Source organism: Eleginops maclovinus, chromosome 20 (genome assembly GCF_036324505.1).
Source record: "Eleginops maclovinus isolate JMC-PN-2008 ecotype Puerto Natales chromosome 20, JC_Emac_rtc_rv5, whole genome shotgun sequence".
NCBI classification, from domain to species: Eukaryota; Metazoa; Chordata; class Actinopteri; order Perciformes; family Eleginopidae; genus Eleginops; species Eleginops maclovinus.
The window spans coordinates 16,545,764-16,571,970 of record NC_086368.1 but is presented as its reverse complement, the minus strand read 5'-3'; the positions used below and the strand labels follow the sequence as shown (position 1 = coordinate 16,571,970).

Sequence of the window (26,207 nt, the reverse complement as noted above, 5' to 3'; positions counted from 1 at the left end):
ATGTCTTTATGATAAATATAGTGTCACATGCTCCCCTGAACATTAAACTGTTAAAAATGTGATAATGTGTTCATCCACATTTTGTGACACTTTTATTGTGTAAAACAAAATCAGAAATGGGGGAACTTGGTAAACTGTTGATCAATGCTGATATTTTGCGTTTTATCCCCGTTTTTGAGTCATTAATTACAGAGTGACTCAAAAACTGTGAAAAAACACAGAATACTGTCACACTCTGATTAATTGATTAAGTGTTTAATCAGCTGGATCTTTACATAGATTAGCATAGTGTGTGTCTGCATAATAACAAGACTCAAACAAAGTGATGACTGATTAAACTCTGTAAGTGTATATTCTGACTGATCCGCTGTACCTTTCCCTTACCCCAAATTACTGAACAGAGCTGGATTTAAAAGATGACTTGTCAGCACTGAATTCCCCAGACATGGGCACACGATTGAAGTTAATTAAATACGGGTGATCGCTTCGTCAGCACGGTGTTTCAAGACATGAGCAGAGGGCTGAGATGCCTGAAAGAATGATGATTGAGGAGACGTCATATGCCTCATTGGACCAATGGTAACTGTGTTTGTGTGTGCTCATGCATCTTTGTTGGTCCTGTTAAATTATGGGTTGATTGAATTTGGTTTTGTCATTGTTTTTTTTTCGTGTTTTCTATTATTGGTTCACCCTGTGTCAGGTCAGGTTATTAAAGTAACTTCTCGCTTTAACTTTCTGGTGCAGAGGTCAGAAGCCAAATTCAAGAAAAAGAAAGGTCAGCACTTGTATGGTTTACCTTCTGACTCCACACACACCTAATAATCTGGGCCAAGCAAAGTGGGCTATAATTAGCCTGAGAAGGCTAACTGTGGCTTTGCTTTAATGTCACACACGCAAAGACTCACAGGGACAAGAGCACATGCAGACACACAGAATGAGACACACTGACTCATGGTCAGCATCACTCATTACATGGTAGATTCAATTTACGGACTAATTCTGCTCAATGAAGCAGAACTACAGCAGCAAAATAAAACAGATTTTCATGCACTTTATCTAGCACCTGTCAAAACGAGCACTGTGACTGGAACTGGTTGAAGTTGTTGCTCATTCTTGTGAAGGTATATCAATCAGCTGCTATGTCGACACAATATCAGTAGCTGTATCAATTCATCTGTGTGTCTGTGGCCAGTCTCAGGATTTAGTGTGGTAGCGTGAAGATCAACCCAACTCAGTGCTTCTTTGAGCAGGAGGCTAGCCTGCTCAGCCCTGTGGATTACTACCAATACCAGCCAGGCTGTGATTGGCTGGAGTGTCACAGGGAGTAAAGGACAGTAAGCCTGCAGAGCTGTAACATAAACACTGCAGGTTTTTGTCTATGACAGTTGTGTAATGCTGTGAAATGGGCAATTGCAATACATGCTGATTTTTTAAATATATATTAATATACGTATATACATATTTATTTTATTTATAGTGGTTTAGTCTACATTGCTGCAGGATTGTGTGTATCCATCTGGTCTGAAGAATGTTGTATTGTGAAATGATTAACCTGCTAACATTCACATATCCACTGTTTTTATTTCAGGAAGAACAATCAATAATGAGGATGTGGAGAAGCAGAGTAGAGAGGGGGAAGGGGGACTCATGGTCTGCTTCCCCCTCTCTTCTGTTTGAGAAAGCCCCCTAGGATTTTTCTGACAGTAAAAGGCCCGTTAACTGAGGTACCTGGATATCATGGGAGAGATTCAGCGTATTTGGTCGTGCATGGCTCTAAAAAAACAGTTCTGTAAAGGAAGCCCTACAGCGCCCTCTACAGGAATGTTGATAGAACGCCACTCATGTCTGAGGAGTACACATCTGGCAAGGATATTTGATTTTTTTATTGACTTCTTCACAGCCTCTTCATGCAAAACAACGTGAAAAAAGAAGACACATTTTCATAGGTTTTCCTCGTATCAAAGATACCGATCTTTACCCACAACAATGACACCACATACCTGGAGTAGACGAGGTGTATCACGGCAATGACAACCAACTTAATGACTCCACTACAATTCTTGAACGCTTGGTTTCTCTGATCTCTGCAGTACATTCCAGTATAGGGAATTTGACCCTTTCTTTGAATGTGTTTTTATTTCTCCTATTCTCCTTTTGTTTGATGTCTACAGAATGCATTGCGTAAATGTGGACATGAGAATGCACGCACAAATATTTGAAAAAAACAAAAAAAAACAAGTCCATATCAATATGTTTTCAACACCTATGAGATGCCACTAGTCGTCAGCTGTAGGTTTTTAGGGAAGGAAGTACTACCAGTGTGCCCACAAGTGTGAGATTCACACTGATGAGAGGACCAAACGAGAGAGTGGCCACGGCTTTTAATTAGCCATCGAAAAGCCATCTTTATAGTCAGCACCAGAGCCAACTATAATGCTCTGGGGCTGACTATGAAAAGGATAAAGCCCCAGAGGGGACTTTATCTTTTTTATTGATTTGTCTCATCTTTTAGTTTCTTTTCATTTTTGCCTGATATTCACTGAATGGAAGAGCCTTATTCAGTACATGTTTTTACTTGTATACCTCATATGTTTTAAAATGTCCAAGTCATCATGCATTTCTTTTTACACAACTGTATACTATTGTATGTACATAAAACAAATAAGAGTTCTAATTATGTAAGTTTTTCATTTGTGTATTTATGGATTCACTCTCCAGTGAGTTTTTTGTTTTGTGTTTTTCTTTGGTAAAACTTTATATTTTTCACTTTTTATTGGTTCTAATCTGTTTTCTTGCATCAAATAATTTGCTTGTTGATTTTAAAAGCAATAGCATGCAGAAAATGGTATATAGCACAAATGTGTAAATGTTATTTGAATTAGTGATGGGAAATATCAAACACTTCTGTCGATAAATAGCCGTAATACAATTTGTCAAAGGGTTTACAACCACAGTACCATGTCCAGAGGTGCATGTTATGTGCAGACGCATAAGAGCATGCAGGCAGGTACGAACACTCTCACACACTCTATCTATCTCTTGCAAACACAAATGCACACACACAGACACTTTGCACATCACACACTTTGCACCATAGTTACACTTAAGAGCCAAGGTTAATTGTGTTGTCCACCAAATAGACCTGCTAATCTCCTGCTGATTAATGAGGATGATCTCACTAACTAGCTGGGCCCACTGCCTCTATTTCTGCAAACACACGTACACACACACGTACACACACACACACACTCGCACACACACTCGCACACACAGACAGACAGACAGACAGACAGACAGACAGACACACACACACACACACACACACACACACACACACGCATACAGATAATAGAGAGGTTGAAAGCAATTATCAATTCAAATGTTCTATGCAATGACTCATTTTGAACCTGGAAGTGATTCTGCCCAAAACAGTTTGTAATCATCATTGTATTCACAAGAAAACAACAAAAGTATGAACTAAAATAGTAAAAAAAAAAGAAAGAAAAAATGGTCATGAAAATGTTTTTACTTAGCAACTTGTCTGTATGAATTTGAATATTGAATATTGAACTAGAATTGTTTTTATTTTCGTGGCATGTTTTGACCCCTCATTCCCCACACAGGGGACTTGTTGCCAAAGGGTAAACTGTGTAGACTGTCAGTTTTGAATGTCCACCATCATGTTGCTTTAAAGCATGGGTTTGCTTGGCTTTGTCTGGCTGTTTGTAGGCCCTCATTCAGTTTTTGTGCGTTTTGGCTGACCTGGGCTCCTCAGTGTTTGGCTTGCAGTGACTGTCTGTGCTGCTATAAACCTGTGATACAGATGGCCAGCACTTCTCATTAATAATTGTCAATGTACATATTGGGTGTCAGTATAACCTGTGGGTTGAATGGAATGCTTCTAATGGATATTTCATTGTTGATGAAATCACTCAGCAGCCAAGCCATTGGAAAGGTGCATGATTAGATCTTATATTCTTGGAAGTATACCTGAATAAAAAAAAAAGGTAAGGCATGATTACACCAAGGTTTGCCTAACGAACCTTGACTTTCACAGGCCAACGTAGAGAATATTGATGAGTAAAATGTTCAGCCAGTCGACCAATCAGGGCATGTCATTGTCATACAAAGCACAAGCCTGACTGGTAGCACTAGTTGCTCGATGAAACGCAGAAATATGGAGGTAACTTAACAGTGCCTCCAACTGAACAGTGTAAGATCTAAATCAAAGCAAGAGGGGCAGATGCTATCTGGCAGATATGAGGTGCACGAGACAAAACAGCCTTCAGTGCAGCTGTCTGATTGACTCACACACATTCTTACTGTAAATACAAATTCATTCTTCTGTACAGCTTTTGAGTTCTGAGTACGGCTGTCATGTGCATCCCCATGCCGTATTTGCTGCCAACTTTTGTGTATAAAAAGAATATTTATTACCACAATAATGAGGATGATCATGAAACTAATGATAATAATGATTATTATTGCATAAGCATAGTGTATGTGGCTGACGTGTATTGACTGTTTACAGCAGTGGAACAAAACGTGTGTTCAGAAACATATTCAGTCTGTGTATAGTTTCTATACATATTGTGTTTGTAAAACAAGAAGAAGGCCCCTCAGCAATTGCAGAGCAGAACGCCTTTGTCAGGCATCAGGAGGTCTTCGGTTAAATTGATATGATCTGCAAGGTGACGAGGGTAAAGGGAAGCAGTGGGAAAAAAATGAAACAAAAAATCTGGAAAATGTCATTCACTGTTGTAAGTGCAATGGGCAAAACGTCAGTCGTGTATCCATTGTGAAACCTTGTGTTCTATTCAGTGTATTCCTGTAAACAGATAGAGTAAATTTTGGTGCATCATGTCAAGTAATGTGATTAATGAAAATATTGACCCTGCAATTTCCAAACAGAGAGAAGAATAAAAAGAAAAGGAATATATTGTGGTTATTGTCTCCAGTCTTGTGTGTGTGTGTGTGTGTGTGTGTGTGTGTGTGTGTGTGTGTGTGTGTGTGTGTGTGTGTGTGTGTGTGTGTGTGTGGAAGTCACCTTTTTCCTTGCTGTGCTGATAGCAACACTTGGTAAGTTGTACATAGCTCTGCTGCAGACTGAAGAGGGATCAAGAGTTAGAATTTGAATGCAACAAGACTGTTCAGATAAGACCAGGCTTTACTCGCTGAAGCAGTGATGACTTATCCCGTAGTGGGTGGGAAGGAAGCAGAGGCAGTGAGAGGGGAAGTGTTTGCCAATGCAAAGAGATTGAGGTGTTAGGGTGTGAGATTTGTGACTGTGTCTGCATGTTTGTATCAGGAAGAGAGAGAGAGAATTTGAATAGTTTAAACTATCCATCCATCCGTCCGTCTGTCTGTCCCCATCCATCCATCCATCCATCAATGCATCCATTCTTCCATCTATCTTTTGTGTCTTCAGTCATGTTTGTAAGTATAGCCTATGGTACAATGCAAACAGCGCAAAAATGATGTTTGTTTTTTAAAGAAAAATAGCAGTTTTTCTTTTTTTTTAAAAATGTATACAGAAACATAGGTATTCATGTATTTTTTACCTTTGACAAAACCCACATTATCCACAATGCAACTCGATAAGCTACAAAGGTAAGCTTGCTCGTTTCTAACTCCACTTTACCAAATGTGTTTTATTTTCAGACTTGTAATCCTAAGAACCAACCAATAGTGACTCAAGTGAAATAATTTGAGGTCATTTATCCGATCTTAAGCATCTTCCTCTGGAGCTACAAAAGACTTTAAATATAGTACTTTGTCTCTTTTTTAATATGGCAGTTGTACTCCCAAAGACCTGTTAACACAACCCATTCTGCTGCTTTCATATCCGTCAGAGCAAAGCAGTAATGGTTTCATCTGCAGATCTTTGCTGCCCTCATCTGGTTATATACATAAGTGGAAGCAGGATATAACCTATCTTTTCATACAATTACTTCTAAAAAATAAATACTGTGTGTACCTACTTCAAAAAAGCAAGAAGTAGTGTTAACTGTCACATGTAATATGTTACTGTAGCGAAGTAGTAATTGTATTCAAGTTGAAAAAAGGAAGGACTACAAATTGTACCTTTTGCAATTGAACTCAAGTTGGTAGGCTGACTCAGTATGAACCAAGTTAAAGTCTTGAGTTGGGGTTGGTGTCTGGAAAGGGTTTGGAAATATTATTAATTCATTTAGGCTGTCATTTGGCTTCAGAAATCAATAATACATGTATGGGCATCTTGTCAAAATAGTGAAGTGTAAACATTCCTAATGAAACCGATATAAATGTTAATGTAAATGCTATATCCTTGATGTTAATCCTGAATTTAAAAGGTCAATTATATTTGCATTGTCAACATAGTCAAAGAGGTGAAAAAATGTACCTGAACTTTCACTTAATTCTGCGGCTAAAACAAGGGTAATGGTTTCTTTAATGAGGTCAGTCTCTGTACTATGACCTAATTTAAATGTATGAAAACTTGACAGATCTCGAAGCCCTGAAATATGAGCAGAACCTTGGGAAGACATAGCAGATGGTATTTTAAAGACTTGAAACTTCTTTCCCTACTTTTGAGGTTGAATTGCGAGAAACAAAATGGAAAGTGTCAGTTTCAAGAGAGCCATTGACCCTGCTGTACCATACAATAACCAATCGCACAAAAGCAATTTTAAAAGAAAGTAAGTGAGGGCTTCATACAAGATATATTTTGTGTTGAAGATGATCGCTACATAGGTCAACAAAGGTTAAAACACCACTAAAGCTTCTGTATTAAGTGACCCATAAATGAAAGTGTTGTGAAGCCTTAAGTGCTCAATCTTTGATCTAACAAGGATTTATTGCTAGGCCCGACGGCTGACTCTACAGCACTGGTGTCTAACTTTTTTTTCCCTTCAGGTCAACTGAAGCGTATTTAACATCATCATGATATATAAAGCTGCTGAGCGACCCTTAGTATAGACTGTTAGAGGTCACTCACGCTTTGTTACTTAATAGACATTTCTCTGTTTCTGTTTTGTCTGTGCAACAGCAGTCTTTTAACTGAACCAGATCTGTCCCATCTCTCCTTACAGAGCAGGTGAATGTTTGTATCCAGCAGGTTGATTAATGTTTGTTCATAACTGTCGTCATCTGTAGATCTCTTGACCTAACCATCCGTTACTTAATGGCATGAATTAGACTATAATTGGGATGCTTGCAAATTTCTATTTCCTGAAAGCCATGACAACAGCTTCAGCATCTGAAGATAATCAGGTTATTTCCATCAGGGATGACATCAGAGGAAAATTTGTGACTAAGCCTCATGTGATAAGAAGTGTGACACAGAGCGGTAGAGGAACTGAGAATGACTCATTTTGCAAATTCATTAATTATTTGTTATTGCTACAGCCACAGTGCACTTGCACATCACCATAGTTGAGCCAATCTATTAAAATTAAGCTGATTCAAAGAAAGAAATCACGGCTCAGGTTTTCCTTGCCCACCTGCCACTCACAGTCTTAATCTGCGTGCTTGCCAGTCCTACAGACTGTATAATCAATACACAACACTTTCATAATGAAACAATCCTTTTCCAGGGTTTGGTTGTGGAGTAATGCTGTCCCACCTAAATAAAAGATGAATAATCTTGAATCAAGGATTTGTTTCAGAAAAATTTAAATAAACTGATGATCGGATTTCAGACTCCAAAACAGGTTTGAACTTTAACTTGTCCTTATGATTGTCCCTGTAAACTAACCCTAAACAAAGTTAATGTTAATGTATACTCTTAGCCAGACATGTGGACTCGAGTCACATGACTTGGACTCGAGTCAGACTCGAGTCATGATTTTAATGACTTCAGACTTGACTTGATCAACTTCGGCATGACTTACGACTCGACTTGGACTTGAATACTATTAACTCGAGACTTGACTCGGACTTTGCCTCTTTTACTTGTAATGACTTGACATCCCTCGAGTCAAAAGCTAAATTTCCTGATCATGGACATCCTTCCCTGCAATGCGAACCTGCGAAGCCCCAAAGACCGCAAAGTGAGAGAGCCGGCAGGCAAGTGCGAGCAATGCAATCATGTGGTGGATTTTGGCCTTTTTGGATTGGATCAGGGACCTAACCAGCGTGATTGGATAATCCCCGGGTTTCCCCTCATTAATATTCACGATTTCCCCGGATTTCATCTACGGAAAAGATGCAATTGTGCCACGGAAGGGAAGCCTAGTCGAGAGCTGTCCGTCTGGTCTGCGTCTCTCTCTCTCTCTCTCTCTCTCTCTCTCTCTCTCTCTCTCTCACACCCTTACATTTGGAGGCACAACCAGAGAAAAATAAATGTTCCTGATGACTGTACCCGTATTTTTCTCTCAACTGTACTGATTTCTGTTGCACAGATATTGTAGTTCTGCACAGATGTTGAACACACTGTTGTCAAAGTTGACTTTACAAATGCTATTCATCTTAAGTTCATCAGACATCTTCTTATTTTCACACACACACACACACACACACACACACACACACACACACACACACACACACACACACACACACACACACACACACACACACACACACACACACACACGAACACACTCACATACAGTACACAAATAACTAAGATTAGGGAGGTGTACTCTGTCTCTCTCTCTGTCTGTCTGTCTCTCAAGCGCCTACCCCCAGCACCTTTCATTGTGTGTAGTCATGCTGCTTAATTGTTATGCAGATTAAACATTGTTTTATTGAAATATTAGGTTTCTTTGTGATTTAAGCAAAATGTTGACCTACTGTAACTGGCATCCACTGAAGCATCAATGCCAGTTACATGCATCCACACAGTCCATGCCTCACTAGTCAAGGCGCTTTACCAACTTTAGGATGACAGTGGTGCCTTCCGTGCTCATACATTTCTAACCCACCATTCACACACAATACTTTGAAGGTCTTTGGGCGCATGCGTATATACAGATATATAAAATATATGCATAGTTTAATCTGTATGTATAAAAAAATACTGAAGATTAGGTTGATATGTTGAAATTGTGTGATCGTTAGTCTGATAATGGCATTATTAAGTGAAGAGTACATGATGACTTGTTCAGGACTCGAAGAAGCTTGGGACTTGGACTTGGACTCGACTTGGCTTTGGTGTTACTTGGACTTGGACTCGACTTGCCCTTCTCTGTCTTTACTTGGGACTTGACTTGGACTTGACTGCTGAGACTTGGGACTTACTTGGGACTTGCCAAACAGTGACTTGGTCCCACCTCTGCTCTTAGCATACACCTGCTTGTAACAGAGAACAGTTTGGTTTCTCGTGGTATGATAATTGCATGGAATAAACTACCTCAAGTGCTGTGTTAAACCCTTTAAGATTATGTATAAGAAGAGGCACCTCACAGTGTCAAGTACCAGAGTGTCTTGTCTTTGTACGAAACAATTATTTTTGCAAACAACAATGCGCATGCTCAAAGCCTATGCCAATGAAAATGGATGGCACAATTGTAACTCCCTTTTTCCCAACTGCAATCGGATTGGCTGTTTGCCAAACGCTGCGGTAGTTAGCAGTGAGTGTTTCTTTTACAGATGTTAGTAACTTTAAAAACTACAAACAAGTTTAGTCACGATGAAAAACTGTAAGATTAAACACCTTGGTGCCGATCAGCTGCGGGACATTGTTACAAACCACGCAGCTGGTTGATAAATAATCTGATTTTACATTGAGTGGTTTTCCAGAAAACACATGCTAGCATGCCATGGAGTCTGTTTAGCTTACTGTAATTGTTATTCACGGAGATAGTTCGAACTTTTGGGATCTCAAGCATCTTGTTGAGAGTATCACCAAATATGAAAGCACCAGAACAACGCGAAGAAATTGGAGCAAATTCCTCCAAACTGCGCATCTACCTGGACTGGATAAATTAAACACTAGATTGATATAAACAGGTAGGCTATGTGCAAAGTCAGGTTATCACCCTTATTAAACTGTGTGGGAAATGTTAAGTTACTCATTATGTTAATAAGTAAAGTTCTCTTACGTTTTGATTTTGCAGCTGTGGATAGAAACTGTTATAGTTGTTGTCCCATCATGTTCTGTTGTCATGAACGTCACTGTAGACTACACCTGAAAAGCAGTGTGCTTTTGGCCTGTTAAGGAGACTGCTGACATACATACATACATACATACATAGGCTACATACATACATACATACATACTATAAAAAAAACTTTGCACAAGATAACGCTTAAATAAAATGTTTTTCTGTAATTAAATAAATAACACAATGACACAAATGTAACATGAGATTAAAATAATGAAGTAGCTTTTTATTATAAGGAGTTACATCTTTTACTATTTTGAACTAATTATAGTTACTTTTCAGATTATTAATTCACGTGATTCCTTTTTAAAAAGTAATTAAGTATTTATTTACTCGACTGAGAATACTTTGGAGCTCCATAAAATGCATGGTTCACAATTAGACATTAATGTATATTTTGAAATGTTTTTCTTTTAATTTGTGAACATCATTATTTGTAATGCAGTCATATAAGCAGTTGTTGTCTTGTGTCTTGCAAAACAAATCCAAGCAGGCTGATAACCAAGTGATACAGTGCTTTAAAAAATAAATGCTTCCATCAACAACGTCTGTATAGTTTCCATCAACAATGTTTTTCCTTTGATGGCTTCTGGACTGCTTTGGCCGACAAGGATTGCACTGAGAGCTTCACCATGGGCCTGAGTCTTCAGAGGGTCTCTGCTGTGGAAGACCTCCTGGTTCGTTCCTTTGTCTAAAGTGCTGTCCCTAAGATGCTGTGTCCCATGACTCAAAGGGACCTTTGTTACACACTTTTACCTTAACTAATGTTTGTATTAATTTAAGAGGGATAAGAAGCCAAGACTTGCCATGACCCCCGCAAGGGACAAGAAAACCTAACTAGCCAGTTCCAGCGACCTCATAGTCTAAATCTAAATACCACATAGAAGAAAGAGGTATTCAATCACCTGGCGCCTAAAAGGAATGTTTATATAACAGTGATTAGTATGAGAGAATAAAAACTGAGTGTCTGTGTGTTCAGGACACAGAAATGCTGATGCTTCTCCTTTGGGCCCTGTCAAGCTCACTTAGCATCAGTGTTTACAATTCAAAATAGTCCCAGTAATTCCAGGAGGCCTGAAGGCAGGCAAAAGCGGATGGAAGAAAGGATCTAGGGGCATTGTTTCAGCTTTGTAAACCCTGCAGGGCTGTCTGTTCGAACACTTATGAAAGACGTGCGCATCTCGTTGTGAAGTCACAGTGTGTGATGTCATTAGTTCAGATTGATACATCCTGTGACAAATGATCCTCCGTCAAGCCTGCTCACTGTGGTTCCTATCATAATGTATGATAATACATCATCATACGTCACTGCTTTTTTGTTTTGGTCACTCCCCATCTACTTAAAAACAATACCTTTCGCAGTTCTGCATTACTTGCATTTCGAACTAGATGGAAGAGTTTGATATTTTACAGAAATACTCGTACTTCTTGCTGGAGGTTAAATAGATTAAAATACAATTTTGCACCGCCTGCACACATGGAACTACGTTTTTGTGGATGTGAATTAAAGCAATACATTTCTCCTTGTGTGCTTTACTAACAGAAAAAGTGGATTTCTGCTTGTTAAGCCGTGCCAACTATGCCTACATATACCAGGATGCATCACATGTGAGCGCGAGGGGCCTGAGGGTCTCACCAGCTGTGTCCTCTACTGAGCAAATCCAGCAGAAGCTTCTCTCATTCCTTGGGCCTTAAACTGTGGCTAAAATGAATACGGTTGCATATTGACTCAACCAAAACCCTGTTTAATGTACCCTTGTCTGTAACATTCTTTGCACCTATATTTTGGATTTCCATAAACGGTACGCCTACGCTGCTTTAAATCTAGCTAGTTAAATTACTGTCACATCAAATTACAATGCTGGATGCCGGGGAAAAAAACAGATTTTGCAGCTGCAAACTTAGCGTTCTTGGTCAACATAGCACAAGATGAGGAATGTATTGCTTTTATTTACCATTGACACTAGTTGGACCTTTCCTTTAACAACTTAGACTGCTGGTAGGTGGATAGTGTTAGGCTACCTTTATACAGATTTAGACTGGCTTTTTTCTGAATCTAGTCTTTATGCTAAGATATGCTTACATGTGGCTATAGGTTTATATTTAACTGACATGAGAGTGGAATTGATTTTCCCATTTAACTGTGCAAGTCTCCCCAAGTGGAGCAAGCTTTTATTATCCGCCCCTGCTTATTTGATCCACTTTGCACGAGGTGTTGGGGTAATTCTGTTTCTTCTACTCAGCCAATAAGAATTAAGTGGATCAGATGTGCAAGAGTAGTGGAGGAAGAAATGACAAGATGAAAATATTGAGGATTTTTTCCCCCAGAGTTAAGCCTGCCAGGCGTGCAAATCCATCCGCCTACGCTTGGATCCACACACTAGTCCATTTCCTAATTTAACCCCAACCCTAATTTACCTACAGCAATAAGTCAGAATGTCTTGATGAGGGTGACACACAGCTGATACGAAAGGCTGACTAAGACTCAACATAAAGGGCAAAACATACCCCATCGAAAACCCTTCTGCCGGCTGATATAAAGCCACTTATCTAAGGCCCTCCTACCCATGAATACAGTAACTAAATCACACTGTTCCGGGCACCTGTAATTAAATGAAAGATAACAACATCCACTGAAGAGACAAAGATACCTCAAATAACAAACTGAAACGCATTTTATTATTGTGTGGTGACTTTGTCAATAATTACCATTCAACACCAAGATGATGTGAAATTGAGAGCAGGCCGCTCCCGGATCTCCTCCGCCCATCCCCTGCTGCCAGCTGCCTCTGTAGTGATGCTGCTCCTGTGTGTAGAGGAGGAGAGAGCCGCTGCCCAATGACAGCGCAGGATGCTCACAGAGGCTGCTCCGGTGAATGGAGGCGACAAGATGCCATATCAAGCGGTGAAGGGGAGGAATTAACATCGAGCAAGGTACATTTGGCTCTTCTATTTTAAACAAAGTCTTTCTGCGTTGCTTTATCGAAGTGTGCCACGTGTGTCCTTTCGTTTTTTCGTTCGTCATGTGAGCGATGTGGCTTTAGAAGAACAGGCTATACATTTAAACCCATTCCGGTGGTCGTCGATGTGCATGGACACAGCCAGTCAGTGCAGACTTGATACCTGGAATTTGTACTTTAAAGCCGTGTGGAAACGATAGTTCAGCGACGTATTTAAAAATGAAGGTTTCAGTCGGCTTCCCTACCGCGGGTAAGAAAAATATTTCATTGGTGTATCAGGTACGCACACCACGCCGGAGCCATCGAAAATGTAGGCCCAATGAGCTGTCAATTGGTCAGTCGTGCCTCCTATGCTGCATCAAATGTTAGTCAGCCTACATCACCAGTAAGAAAACATAAATATTTGTAAATATTTGATAGCAAACGGAAGGCTCAGTGTGTAGCATGATTAAGATTAACATCTGCCGAGGACGTTTCATACGAGAGACTCTCTTTGCATTCACAAGCCATTTCTAAGCAGGGCTTTTGTTGTATATTGAATTTTGGTGGACCGGTGATCTCAGGCCATTTCAAGTCCCACACTTGTATTTTATCATCCAATCGTTTAACTCTGTTGGAAGCACGGGGTTGGTAATGCTGTGTAGTAATACGTGATGAGGACGCTGCATGTGTTGCACTTGCTCAAGTAGCACTGCACTGCACTGAACAGCCTGGCATTTCTTTTCACAGGAAATGCCTTTATTATCAACCCATTGGAAAGGCTATTTTTAGAAAAATCCCTTTTGTCCACCCTAGACATGCGCTCTGACCTCAAAAGCATGTTCTCACAGTCAAAGATCACTGCTTCTTATTAGTAGTCTTATTCAGATTGGAAAGAGTTGGAACAAAATGCCTGCATGCTGTCTTTCAAAATGTCATGATCGCCTTATAGAAAAAGACTCTCCATAACCCCACTGATACACTCAGCATCGCCTGTGGTGAAATCTCTGTGTCAGAACATCTGAATCCTTCCCTCTGTTAACGCACCACTGCTCTTTGAATTGCCAGTGATCATTTAATCAGTGGCCTGGAGTATTACTGGCATTAACCGACAGGATTTTGGGTCCTGTTAACAGTAATTACTCAATACCTGAGCAGTGGTCACACATGACCGTTAGGCCATAAGCCACAGAAAGCTGCATGGAAAACATTTATCTATGAAGTGTAGTTTACCTTTGTATGTTTTTGTCAGTATCCTTTCTTAAGTGTACTGATGGATTACAATTGACCTTCTCAGCTGGCCTCTCTCATATTTTACAGTTTTATCACTTTTTCTGCAATGATCTAATTATTGCACTTTGGTCATTTCCCTTTGCCCAACCTAAGAAATGAGCCTTACTGCTCTGTGGATATGTGGAAAAAAGGTGTAGAACATTATTTTGTCTGGTAAGGATTTGTGCACAATGTCACAATATTTGTTAAATTACATGTCCAATATGTACGTGATTGATAATTGTATGATTGTATGCATTTTTTATTGCATGGATAAGAATATTAATTAATTACTAAAAAATGTTTGCAGCTTATCCCTTTACACTTTTACTTTTTGGATCAAACCATATCAGTATTCCCTTACTTAAAGTAAACATTACCGTTTAACAGATTATGATATATGATATTTTATTAACGCACAATATGCGGCGATACAGTACAAATTCAAGCAAGAGGCATTTAAGTAAGGATATTTTACTTCTGTTGAGACAATAGAAGTGGAAGTCTGTAATGTACACATTTATTTAACCAAGTTTTCCTCTATTAGGCATTTGTCATCATGATTTATTAGCCTAGATATTTTTTGGCATATGTGAAAATGTAATAAATAGCCGAGGGTGAAAATTTGAATTAACAAAGATGAAGCTAGAATGAACGATTGGAGGTTGTGGTTAGATGGCACACAGCCCAGATCACTGGCCCACCCGTGCGACACAGTTGGCATTATCTTTTTTGGCATCACGTAACATGATTTTAATGTAATTCACAATAACAAATGCAGCAAGATAAGTGAATCACAGCTGAAGTTTAATAACACTTACTAGAATGTGTCTGCCGACAAATACGATTTATATCTATCTGTTTTCAAGGTAAGACAAGGCAACTTAAAGGGTACAAACAAGCTACTGCCTGAATCACAGGAACAACAGTAGCAACATGAAAAAGGCACAGTCATTAAGGTAGACTGATGCTTCATGTTCATTATGTTTGGCCTTAATCCACTGTTAGGCAAGTTTCCACCCAAAAAATAAGACAATTTCATTACGAGGCTCAACAGACAAGACATAAAGCAGGTCAACTATAATGTAATATAAGATACTTTTGCCTATTCTTCCAATTGCTGGATTTTGTTTTTGCTACAAATACATTTCCCAAGCAGACTACAGACCTGCTGTAGCAAGCTGACTAATGCAGAGTAAAGTGTTCTTTGTTTGTGTGTATTTAATTTATGCATGTACTGTATCTCACAGGAACTGAACAGCAGAAATATAAGTTGGTGTACATTGTTCTTATACTATAAAAGCAAAATGTTAACACATGCTCTGTCCAATCCAAATTCAGCTGATTTGTTCTGCCATTTTATTTTAGGACTTTGCTATCCACTCAGACACCTTTTTACTTAATTCTACTAGCAGTGACGATAGTGTCATATCCGACTGCAGTGATTACCCCCTAGCTACGTGTTTTCGGTGAGTGCAACTGAGGGTCTTGTCATCCAAAACGTCCTACTCCGAGGAAACCTGTTGACACATGAATAGTCATTGCATCAGTAATTCTTTCCATTAAAGGAAACGAGGGGTGATTGGGATTGTTACAAAGAAACTTCTCCATGAAGCCTTCAGGCTGTCATGTCAGCTTGACACTGCAGCAACACCCACCCACTTTGTTTGGCCACTTTTTTTGGAACTTATGCTACCGTCATGTGAGACGACTGAGGTGCTTCATCTGCGTTAGCCCCGGCATAGTCACCATGGCAACTGGGTCTGAGCAGCAAGTGTCACCCGAGGAGAAAAGTGCCACAGTTCACTTTGATGGAAGAGTCAAAATGTTTTTGTCCACAGAATGTCCAATATTATTTGTCACCAGACAGCCTGTGACATCCATAACTCTGTCAACAGCTTTGTCTTCAACATTCGCTGTTAATCCAACTTTTGTATTTTACCTACAAATATTTCTACCATAATGTCATAATGGAACAGACATTACGTGTCATCTTGTGCTTAAATATTTTATAGACTGTGAAATATTTCGTACTATATTAAAGCTCGAGGTATGGCAGAACCATTATTAAATCATTAAAAATTAAGCCATCCATATCCCCTTCTCCTTGTTAGGCAGCCGGCTCTGTAGTATTTTAGGATCTTATGATTTATGCCATTATATTAAAATGGTGGCTAGTAAAACTATATGGCATATTGTGAACTGCATAACTATATGGTTACAAAATCATCTCCCCTTGGCTATTTCACGAGCGCATTTTATGTGTTTATTAGGCAATACAATTCAGAAAAGGATTAGTTTGTGTCACCTGCCATGGGCCTAATCATGATAGCTGACTTTATATTTGACTGTTATTGCTCACAGTTGGGGACATTGTAATAATCACAATGTGTTGTGCAACACCGCGACGAATGTTGGTGTACTCTGAATATTTGTGATGTTTTCTAATCTCTATAATCTCACCCTGTATCGCTGATCAAAATTGGTCTTTTACTAACATGGTCTTTACAGAATTAGCTGATGCATAAACTGTGTGCTTGTTGTTTTATATTAAGCCTGATTCTTATTGTAAAAAAACTCCAGTACAGACAAAATTGTTTCCTCTGTTTTAATTAGTTTAGAGTTTACCTGATGTGTGGTTGCAAAGCTGTCTGGCCTTATAGTATTAATGGGATGTAGATACTGTAAATGTTGGCCAGTGGGAAATCCAAGATGATGCTGGGAAAATTCTTAGTCCATTTGATATAAGAGCCACATAAACTGTGACAGTTAGCTGACTTTGTTGGCAAATACAGTCTTCAGAACTATTTATCTAACTTGGGTATCTTAAGGCAAAACATTTTTCTGATACTGCTGTTTATTTCTGCTCCTTTCATCTGACACATACAAACAGTTGTTTTTCATCTAACAGGTTCTTCTCTCTTTCCTCAGATCTGACTTTGAAGTGTTCCACCCATTAAGACATGAAATAAAGTCACTCATGTGTGCTTCAGAGGGTCAGAGCAGTCTCACTTCAGTACGCTCCCGTTAAGGACCCTCTGGCGGCCACACCGCCGACTCACAGGACATGTACGGCAGTGCCAGAGCTGTAGGCCATATAGAGAGCAGCCCCGCACGGTCCCCGCGCCTGCCAAGGTCCCCCAGACTGGGCCATCGGAGGGCCAACAGCGGGGGCGGGGGTGGTGCGGGGGGAAAGACGCTCTCCATGGAGAACATCCAGTCACTCAACGCTGCCTATGCTACTTCGGGGCCCATGTACCTGAGCGACCACGAGGGCGTGGGCTCCACTGCCACCTACCCAAAAGGCACTATGACCCTGGGACGCGCCACGAGCCGGGCCATGTACGGGGGCCGCGTCACCGCCATGGGCAGCAGTCCCAACATCGCCTCAGTGGGGCTGCCACACGGTGACCTGCTGTCTTACAGTGACCTGGGCTCCCTCTCCATGCTGCAGCACCACCACCACCACCACCAGGGGATGCCCTCCGCACTGCTGAGGCAGGCGGTGCGGGGCAGTGGTGGGGAGCTGCTGGAGATGCAGGTCCAGCTCAGGGATATGCAGAGAGAGAATGAGCTGCTGCGCCGGGAGCTTGACCTTAAGGACAGCAAACTGGGATCGTCCACCAACAGCATCAAAAGCTTCTGGAGTCCTGAGCTGAAGAAGGAGCGGATAATGAGGAAAGAAGAGGCGGCTCGCACATCAATCCTGAAAGAGCAGATGAGAGTCACTCATGAAGAGAACCAGGTGAAACCAACCCTCTCAGCTCTTGTAATCTATCCATTACAGCAGTCAACTTCTCTACTCTGCTGTTTCTCTATGGTCTTCTTTGATCTGTGTGTCTCTGCTTTAACCATTTCCTCTCTGCAATAGACCACTACCATCGTCAGACCCAGAGTTCAGAGAATTATTGCAGTCAGTCATGTTTTTTAGTACTCGTAAAAACCTTTCTGGAAAGAGTTCTTTGGGAACATAAATATTTAACATGCACTCTCCTCGCATAGTACTTATAGAATCAATGTCTGAGAGACCACTTGAGGGCAGGGAAATACAAAAGCCTGAAATATAGTTTTCTATAATCTAATGTTACAATCATCTGCTCATATACTGAGTGTTGTGCCTTGTATAAACATCTGATAATCCAAACCTTTGACAATATAAACATGTTCTCAGATGTTTTATGATTGGCACTATTGCAGTGAGAATGCTGGCCTGTGAATGGTCAGGTATGTATGGAATCTGGCCTCAACAAAATATTAATTCAAATATCATCATCTGGTTGGCAGAGGAGTGTGAAATGTCCAATGTTTTTTGCTTACTTTAATGTGGGGGTGTTGTTATGGCCCAGTTAAATCAGTTACTGACAAGAGCAGGCACAAGGCCCAGAGACACATGTCAAAGAGGCTTAAACAATCTCTGTCTTACTCTACCTCCCTCTTTCCATTTCAACTCACTTTCCTTTACTCACTCTGACTTTGATTGCCTCTCATTGTTTGCCTCTGTTCATCTGGCCTTAGTTATCCCTCACATTTTGTTCACCTAATGTAGAAAATGATCAATATACAGCAAAAGTCCTTTACCTTTATCACCTAATTGCCCTAGGAATATTTTTTTTAATTCAAAAAGAAGTAAAAAAAAAAAAGTAGATTAATAAAGCCAATCATAACCTACTGTACAGCACTTGCATTCAATATAAGAACATTTTTTATCTGTTCACAGGCCAGCTCTCGGTTTAATTTGAGATTCCAGCTGCACAGAAAAGTGCTCGACACACTGAGGTAGATTGCGAAATAGATAGGTTGTGCCCACCAGTGTTTTTGATTGTTTTAAGCAATTCTGTGAGATGATGCAGGTGATTGTACGAAGTCTCAAGCAACGTTAAGCCTGAAATTTGCCAGCTGGCTGTCTTGTCTGAGCCAGTCTGCGTTTCTGTCTGTCTGGGGTTTGAGTGATGCAAAACCCTGAGCAGCCAGTAGGCCACTCATCACTCAACACTGTCACTCCACACTTCAAGGTCACAGCAGGACACCATTAGCTTGACCCTTCAATGAGACCTGCCTGTCTTTGTGCAGGACATATCTGCATGCGATTGTGTATCCTCACATCCCCTCTTAAAACGGATCAATGGTGGCGCACCTGATTTGACTGGAGGTTAAAGAGCTGCAGTCTGCCAGCCCTGAAGCAGTGTCACGCTGCTAAAGGGAAGGATGTGGAGCACTCTGCCTCACAGTTCTACCTGCCGGTGGTCCCTAGAGGGGAGCCAGAGGTACTTTGATCCTTTTATATCTTTATGATTCATGTAAATGTATGGGGACAGTGTTCGGGCGGAGAATGTGCCTGTTCAAGCTTAACCAGCTCTGCCACTGACAAGTCCAGGCCATTCATCATGCCACTTATTCCTTGTGTTCATTGTGATTAAATACTCAATATCCTTGTATATATTTTTAGCTTGGCTTCATACATTGTAGGAGCTGAATGTGTCCGGCAGAAGAAAGCTGTACAGCGTTGGCTTTCATTTCTTTTGTGCTCGATACAAAGAGAGGGCTCTTTTTATTGTATTTTATGCTCAGCTTTGTCCCTCACTGTTTGCTCTGACTCTGCATTGAATGATATGTATATTCCTCCTGGCTGGGTTCATTAATAAAGTATGCCGGCTAATAAAAGGCAGATGTGCCTTGTTACTATAATTGGTCTTTTTCTATCTTGATTTCTGGGCTGTGAGGCGTCCTTACGTAAGTGTATACTTACGGTGGGATGGTTTGAGGGGCTGATTGAGGAGCAAATTGCCTCATTAATAATGGAGTAATTTCAGGCCAATCATTACATCAATCTTGTAGCAGCCTTTACAATTGCATCAGGTGCCTGAAGCCTCCATTAGCTTTTGCAAATGCTGTGCAATATTTTTTTTGTTAATAAAAAAGGATCTAGGGATGTGTGCATCTTTTTACCACATCTTAGAGAAAGAGAAAGCCATTCAAGCATTAGTTTATCTTTCATCTGTTTCATTCAAGCACAAACTGAACTGTGAGTGAAATACCAGCTGTAGCCTTCAGAGCGTTAAAAAAAGACAGTCGATGGTCATGACTGGAGGTAACAAGCCCAGGACGCATTTTTGATGTGCCATGCAACTGTTTGACTTTAATTCAGCAGAAGGTGAGGATGGACAAACCTGCTGGAGGGAAGTCTGTGAGCTACATGTAGAGCGGACTGAGTCATGGCCACTGCTGCTCAGCCACCCAGTCAGTCCTATTGAACACATAAGCCCTAAAATGGAGGCTGAGCTTCCTCTCATCACACTGCTTTTTCTATGCATGGTAATTTCCCTCTCAGGCATTACATTTTTTATTTTATCTTTACTCTCTACTGCCAAATGTTACATCTCCGTGAGCTCTAAAGGGTGAACATTTCATCAGGATGGGACTGTGTCTCAGTAAAGTAAGGGGTGTTCAATACATTGTGTGTGTGTGTGTGTGTGTGTGTGTGTGTGTGTGTGTGTGTGTGTGTGTGTGTGTGTGTGTGTGTGTGTGTGTGTGTGTGTGTGTGTGTGTGTGTGTGTGTGTGTGTGTAACATACAACATTCTGTAGTGTTTATGTGGACAGTGGTGTTTGAATTCATGATCAGAGGTTTCTTCCCTTTGTAGTCGTGCCAGCTGCTAATGTGTGGTGTTTAGTCATCACCACCCGCCTGTCTCTTGTGTGGGAGAGGTAAAGTCACATTTAGTCATTGGCACACGTGATTCATATGCGGTGATTCAGCAGGTGTGAGTTAAAGCGAGACTCAACAGGCAAAACCTTATGGTCATGCACTGGTCAGTTTTGGTTATTTTGTCAATGTGTACTTTACAACATTTTGTTTATTTTGATGTGAAGATGTTTCTTAAATTCATCAAAGTAAAGTCTAGATAAGGCCTAATTTGCTTATTTATAGCCCCCTATTCTGAAAACGTAAATGCATTTAAGAAATCAATAAAGGAAGTATTGTTATATCTAAATAGTATTGTATTTAGATGGACTTGGCAGCAAACACTCTTTTGGGAGTCACATACACATGATGAGTAAAGGTCATGACATTGTGAGCTCAAGTTGACTCAGGGAGTATCACGTGAACATTTAAAAGAGCTCATGGATACTTCCTGTGGTAACCACCCCCCTCTGTGAGAACATAAGATGGCTGCTGCTTTAGTCAGAGGAGAGGAAGGTGATGATATAAGGAGTCTCAACTTTTACAGCAGGAAAACATCTACGGTGTGAAAAACCCCCCCATTAACTGTACGGTTTCTATGGGAGTTGTTCCATGTTGACTTAGAGAGTGTCTCATGCTGTACACATTATGAAGCACCCTGAGACAAATGTGTGATATTGGGTTATACAAAACGAATCTGATTGAATTTGATTGATTAAGATGGGAGTGGAGGATGAAGCACCAAAGCTAAGGGGTGCTTGTGTCTTTTTCTCCAGTCGAGCATGTCTTTAGATTAGACAGGAGCAGTGCTAACTGTGCAAAAATGTCCATTTTACAAGAAAAGCGAGACTGCAAAAGTGTTATTCTTGGAAAGGAGGCCAGGTGATTCATGAAAAAGAGAATTAGACAAGACAGTGAAATCCACTCTCACTCATTACACTGCATTTTTGCAGTTTTTACAGAAGACTGTGGCTCAGGATAGTCCACTCAGGGTTATGCACTACTGCAGGGTTGGCCGTCTGATCCCTGTCCTCTCATGCTCACATGTCAGCTTGTCAAATCTAGATTTCGAAAATAATTTGGAATTAAACGTTTTACTACACGCCTGCATGATAATAGTTGTGCTATTTGAAAATTGTTGATTTGTTGACATTGCTGTTAAAGAGTCAGCCTTTTCTTCTATCTGAATGGTTTATTTACTGCCTTACAGGCTGTCTACAGACTATCACTGACACTATACAGCTTCACTTCATCATTACACAGGCCGAGCATCAGTGAGCGCTTTACATCAGTGTAAAGTGATTTAAGACATATTATTAAATCAAATAGCTGTCATTCCTATAATAATATGTGTGTGTGTGTGTGTGTGTGTGTGTGTGTGTGTGTGTGTGTGTGTGTGTGTGTGTGTGTGTGTGTGTGTGTGTGTGTTTATTCGACTGTCGATGTAAACAAACGTAAAAGTGGGGCTCCCCTTTTGATAGTATAACTTCCTAAGTTACCTAAACTCAAAGTGCGTCGTTGTCTTGTTTTAATACAATATTTCTATAACATAATTACTTTAGTAAGATTCATCGTGATCAGTGTTATTTGGGGAATTTGTAGAGGGCCTGCAAATACTTTATATTGGTTGCATCGTATTTGCATACGCACTTATTATTACTGTTCAAAGTGACTCGCAGTAAATTAAAAAGGCCATTGTTTGGCTTTATGAAACTGATCAATACTGCATTGGTATGGTTGGCTCCTTCTGTCTGCTCAGGCGCATCCTATACTGTTGAAATGACAAACAGGGATATGAAGAAACTATATTAAATGGTGCCCAGCCACACTAGAAAAACAGTTATTTACATAAATATAATTTACAATTCACATCACTCCTGTTTTCTGTTCCAACTCAGATTTCTGCTTTAACGCTGCTTTCTACCCTCTTTTGCTGAGTGGAGATGAATAAATGCCTAGTCTGCTGGCATAGCTGTGGGTGTAATTGTATATTGTCAGCCGTCACGACATACAACACAGAGATTAGGGATGTAGTGAGCAGAAGGCTGCTCTGACTCAGCACTTTGGAGCTGTCCATCTGTCAGATGCAAACGCCCACTCTGTCTTATCATACACTCATATGCAGTATTTACTGTAACACATATAGCTGCTCGTGCCTGTGCCACCTGTAAAATAATTTTAATGTCATCAGCTTTGAGTAACAATCCAGGCACAGAATAGCTTTAAGCTTTATGTGTTAACATGTCCAACTCTTGGGCCCCGTCATTGGATGATTTGGAAGGAAATTTAGTCTAGATATTTTTGATCCCCAAAGGGTTAAGCTTCTGCCTTTCGTAATTCCCGGATTTATCCTCAGGTGCAAATAGAAGATACATTTTCCACAAAGTTTTTCAAAGGCATTCATGTTGCTACCAAAATGTCTGCTCATGACTTTGCTGATCCTCCGGCTTTCCCCTAGCACCGCAATGAGTCGGACATTTGTGGTTTGAAGGGAATGACATCATCAACTATAAGATTAATTCTAATGAAATTGTGAACAGACATTCATGTTCCCCCCAGGAATAATGATTCCCAAACCTTTTATCTGCTCCCATCATCAGTCAAATTTCTAATTTGTACACTATTTGGTTTTCGTTGGTACAAAATTAATAAAGTGTTACCAGTCTTAGCCAAAGTCATAGTTAGGTGTTAGGATGCTAACTAGCTAAGATTGTCAACTTAATGACCGTAAACCTTATATCTACTTAACAGACTGCCACTAACATACCTGTAGAGCCTTGGTCTTTGACTTACTGTTTTGGGGGAAAATATTAAATATATTTCCCAATGTTTAATTAACCAATATTTTAGCACATATAGCTTTGGCATCTTGACAGAGGTTTGCGGTAATTTTGAAAAATTCCAATAGTCTATGGGAGCACTGTAGCTCAACATCTCTCCGAGACTCTGGGAAACCTCTGGAAACTCTGTTTTGGGATGTGCAGCAGAAGATGACTGACTCACAGGAGCTGGAACTGTTCTGCTGCAGATGTCGGGAGGAACGGCCATGAAGTCATTTAAACCCACAGTTTGTAAAAAAAAAAAAGATTTCCTGGGCCGCTTCCTGCTGTTCAGTTCCAGACAGCAGGTTATTGATCAGGGAGAACAGAGGAAGGCAGAGGAAGCAGGGTCAGGTCAGACTAAACACAGATAAGATGAGGAGAGAGAAAAAGGTTTTCTTTTTACAGTTTGATTATTACTCTGTGAAATAGCATTACATGTACAGTATGTATTCATGGTTAAAAAGGGATAGTTGCATGTTTATTTTATTTTAAGGACTATTTCAAATGTATGAGGAAAATAACTGTTGTATTGAAGGTTTTATGTCCGGGTATAGATCCATTCATTGTTACAAAATATATTTACAAGATGTGACAGTAGGCATGTTGGCATGTGACAGCATGATACTTAGTCAGGCTATACTCAGTATGAAATTCAGAATTTGAGATATACTAGGAAGGTGGTTTCTGTTGCTGGATTTAACCACTGACTACCATAAGTGTGACAAAAACTGTTAATGATGGCAGCTGCCATGTACTCAGCTGAAACATTTATGAACTCCTTCTGCTAACACACACACACACACTGCCCCCCAATGGTTGTAAGAGCACATGTTTTACTCAAGTGGTGGAAAAGTAATATACTGTCAATGAATTATTCCATGTTGACTGATTAACGCTTCAGCTCCTCAACAAATGAAGTCTTGTCTTTATCTTATCACGACAACACCCATACTTAAACTGTTAAAATTACTTCTAATACTACTACTACTACTACTACTACTACTACTACTACTACTACTACTACTACTACTACTACCACTACTACTACTACTATTACTACTACTACTACTACTACTACTACTACTACTGCTACTACTACTACTACTACTACTGCTTCTACTACTACAGTACTAACTAATTCTACTACTGCTGCTACTACTATACTAGCACTGTTAATCATTTAATAAATAATAATAATTGACTACATACTGTATGTTATGTGGATGCTGTTGATGAATCAATAAGATCAATCCAAACCAAATGTTTTAGGTCAATGCTACTACTAATAATTGTTAACAATATTATACCAGTGAATACATCTAAGATAAGTCAATGTTAGACCATGCTAGTTGCGTGGAACCTTTTTTACAGCCATTTTATAACTACTCTTCATCTCTTTCCAGAAAGGTTGTCATTCAATAATCACATTTTCTGTCCATGTGTGTATGTATTACATTTTCTGACTGAGGGCTGGAGCTGATAACCGAGCACCTGCGTGTCTCTCATTTTTAGTCTCTGGCTGTTTTGTGTGTATCACCCGTCTCTGTTTTATCATGCTCTAACGCTCTGTTTTTACCATACATGTGTTTTTCTGTTCATTCTGCCCATGCTCTGCAGATGCTGGATGTCAGGAGAAACAAGGTTTGTCCCTATGTTTGCAACACCAGTTGTGTGCACAACATAGAGTCACCTTCAGTGTGCCCTGTATTTTCAGACACCTGACAATCCCTTTGCACCGTTACAATCTCTCCTATGAACCTCAAAAAGGAGGTGAACTATTTACAGCAGTTCACCCCATCTCCTTTTCTTGTGAACCCTCATATGTTTCCCTATAAACACTGTGAAACTATAAAAAGTGTTTGTTGAATTGTGTCAATCCAAACATGTCTGGTGGTCCATACCCCTGTAGTAACACAAACCCAGACTGCCTGTAAAGTGGGTTTGTTTTTGGTGTAAGAATCTGTTTCCTCTCCTTTAAATCCTGATTGAGCCATTTTCTGGACATAGATTGATCTCTCTCTGGAGATATCTGCTGGAGGAAAACGTTGACAGGAGATACCAAGCCTGAGGCAATCTGTGACAGAAACTCGGCCATTACAGTCCTCTCCTAAATCCACCAAAAATACCCCTGCACACAAAGAAATATAGTAGGCTAAATAAAGCTTGTTTTTATTTGATTTATTCTACACACGTACGTCGTACTTCTCAGATAAGCACGCATGTAATCAACACATTACTGTGCCGTCTCTACAGTGTAATGATACTGTGTCCACTAACGTTAAAAGGTCATGGTGAAATTGAAGATAAAAACAATCGTAAACAGTTTTTTTTCTTTTTCTTTCCTACATGAAGCTTTTATTAGCTCATAGTCCCCTTTTGACTATAACTGGATGCTACTTCAGAGGT

General features: G+C 40.0%; 2 protein-coding genes across 2 annotated transcripts in view; both read left to right on the top strand.

Annotated features, from left to right (window-relative positions):
* Window positions 1–4,944, top strand: part of bsnb (bassoon (presynaptic cytomatrix protein) b) — a 60,938-nt gene extending 55,994 nt beyond the window's left edge. Inside the window, exons 13-14 of the mRNA XM_063912071.1 lie at window positions 402–579; window positions 1,589–4,944. The gene's annotated coding sequence lies outside the window, so the exon portion shown is untranslated. The remainder of the gene's footprint in view (window positions 1–401; window positions 580–1,588) is intronic.
* Window positions 4,945–12,969: 8,025 nt separating this feature from the next.
* erc2 (ELKS/RAB6-interacting/CAST family member 2) overlaps window positions 12,970–26,207 on the top strand; it is a 32,032-nt gene continuing 18,794 nt past the window's right edge. Inside the window, exons 1-2 of the mRNA XM_063910502.1 lie at window positions 12,970–13,022; window positions 17,211–18,044. Coding sequence (XP_063766572.1) covers window positions 17,367–18,044 — 678 coding nt within the window. The 5' untranslated portion in view covers window positions 12,970–13,022; window positions 17,211–17,366. The remainder of the gene's footprint in view (window positions 13,023–17,210; window positions 18,045–26,207) is intronic.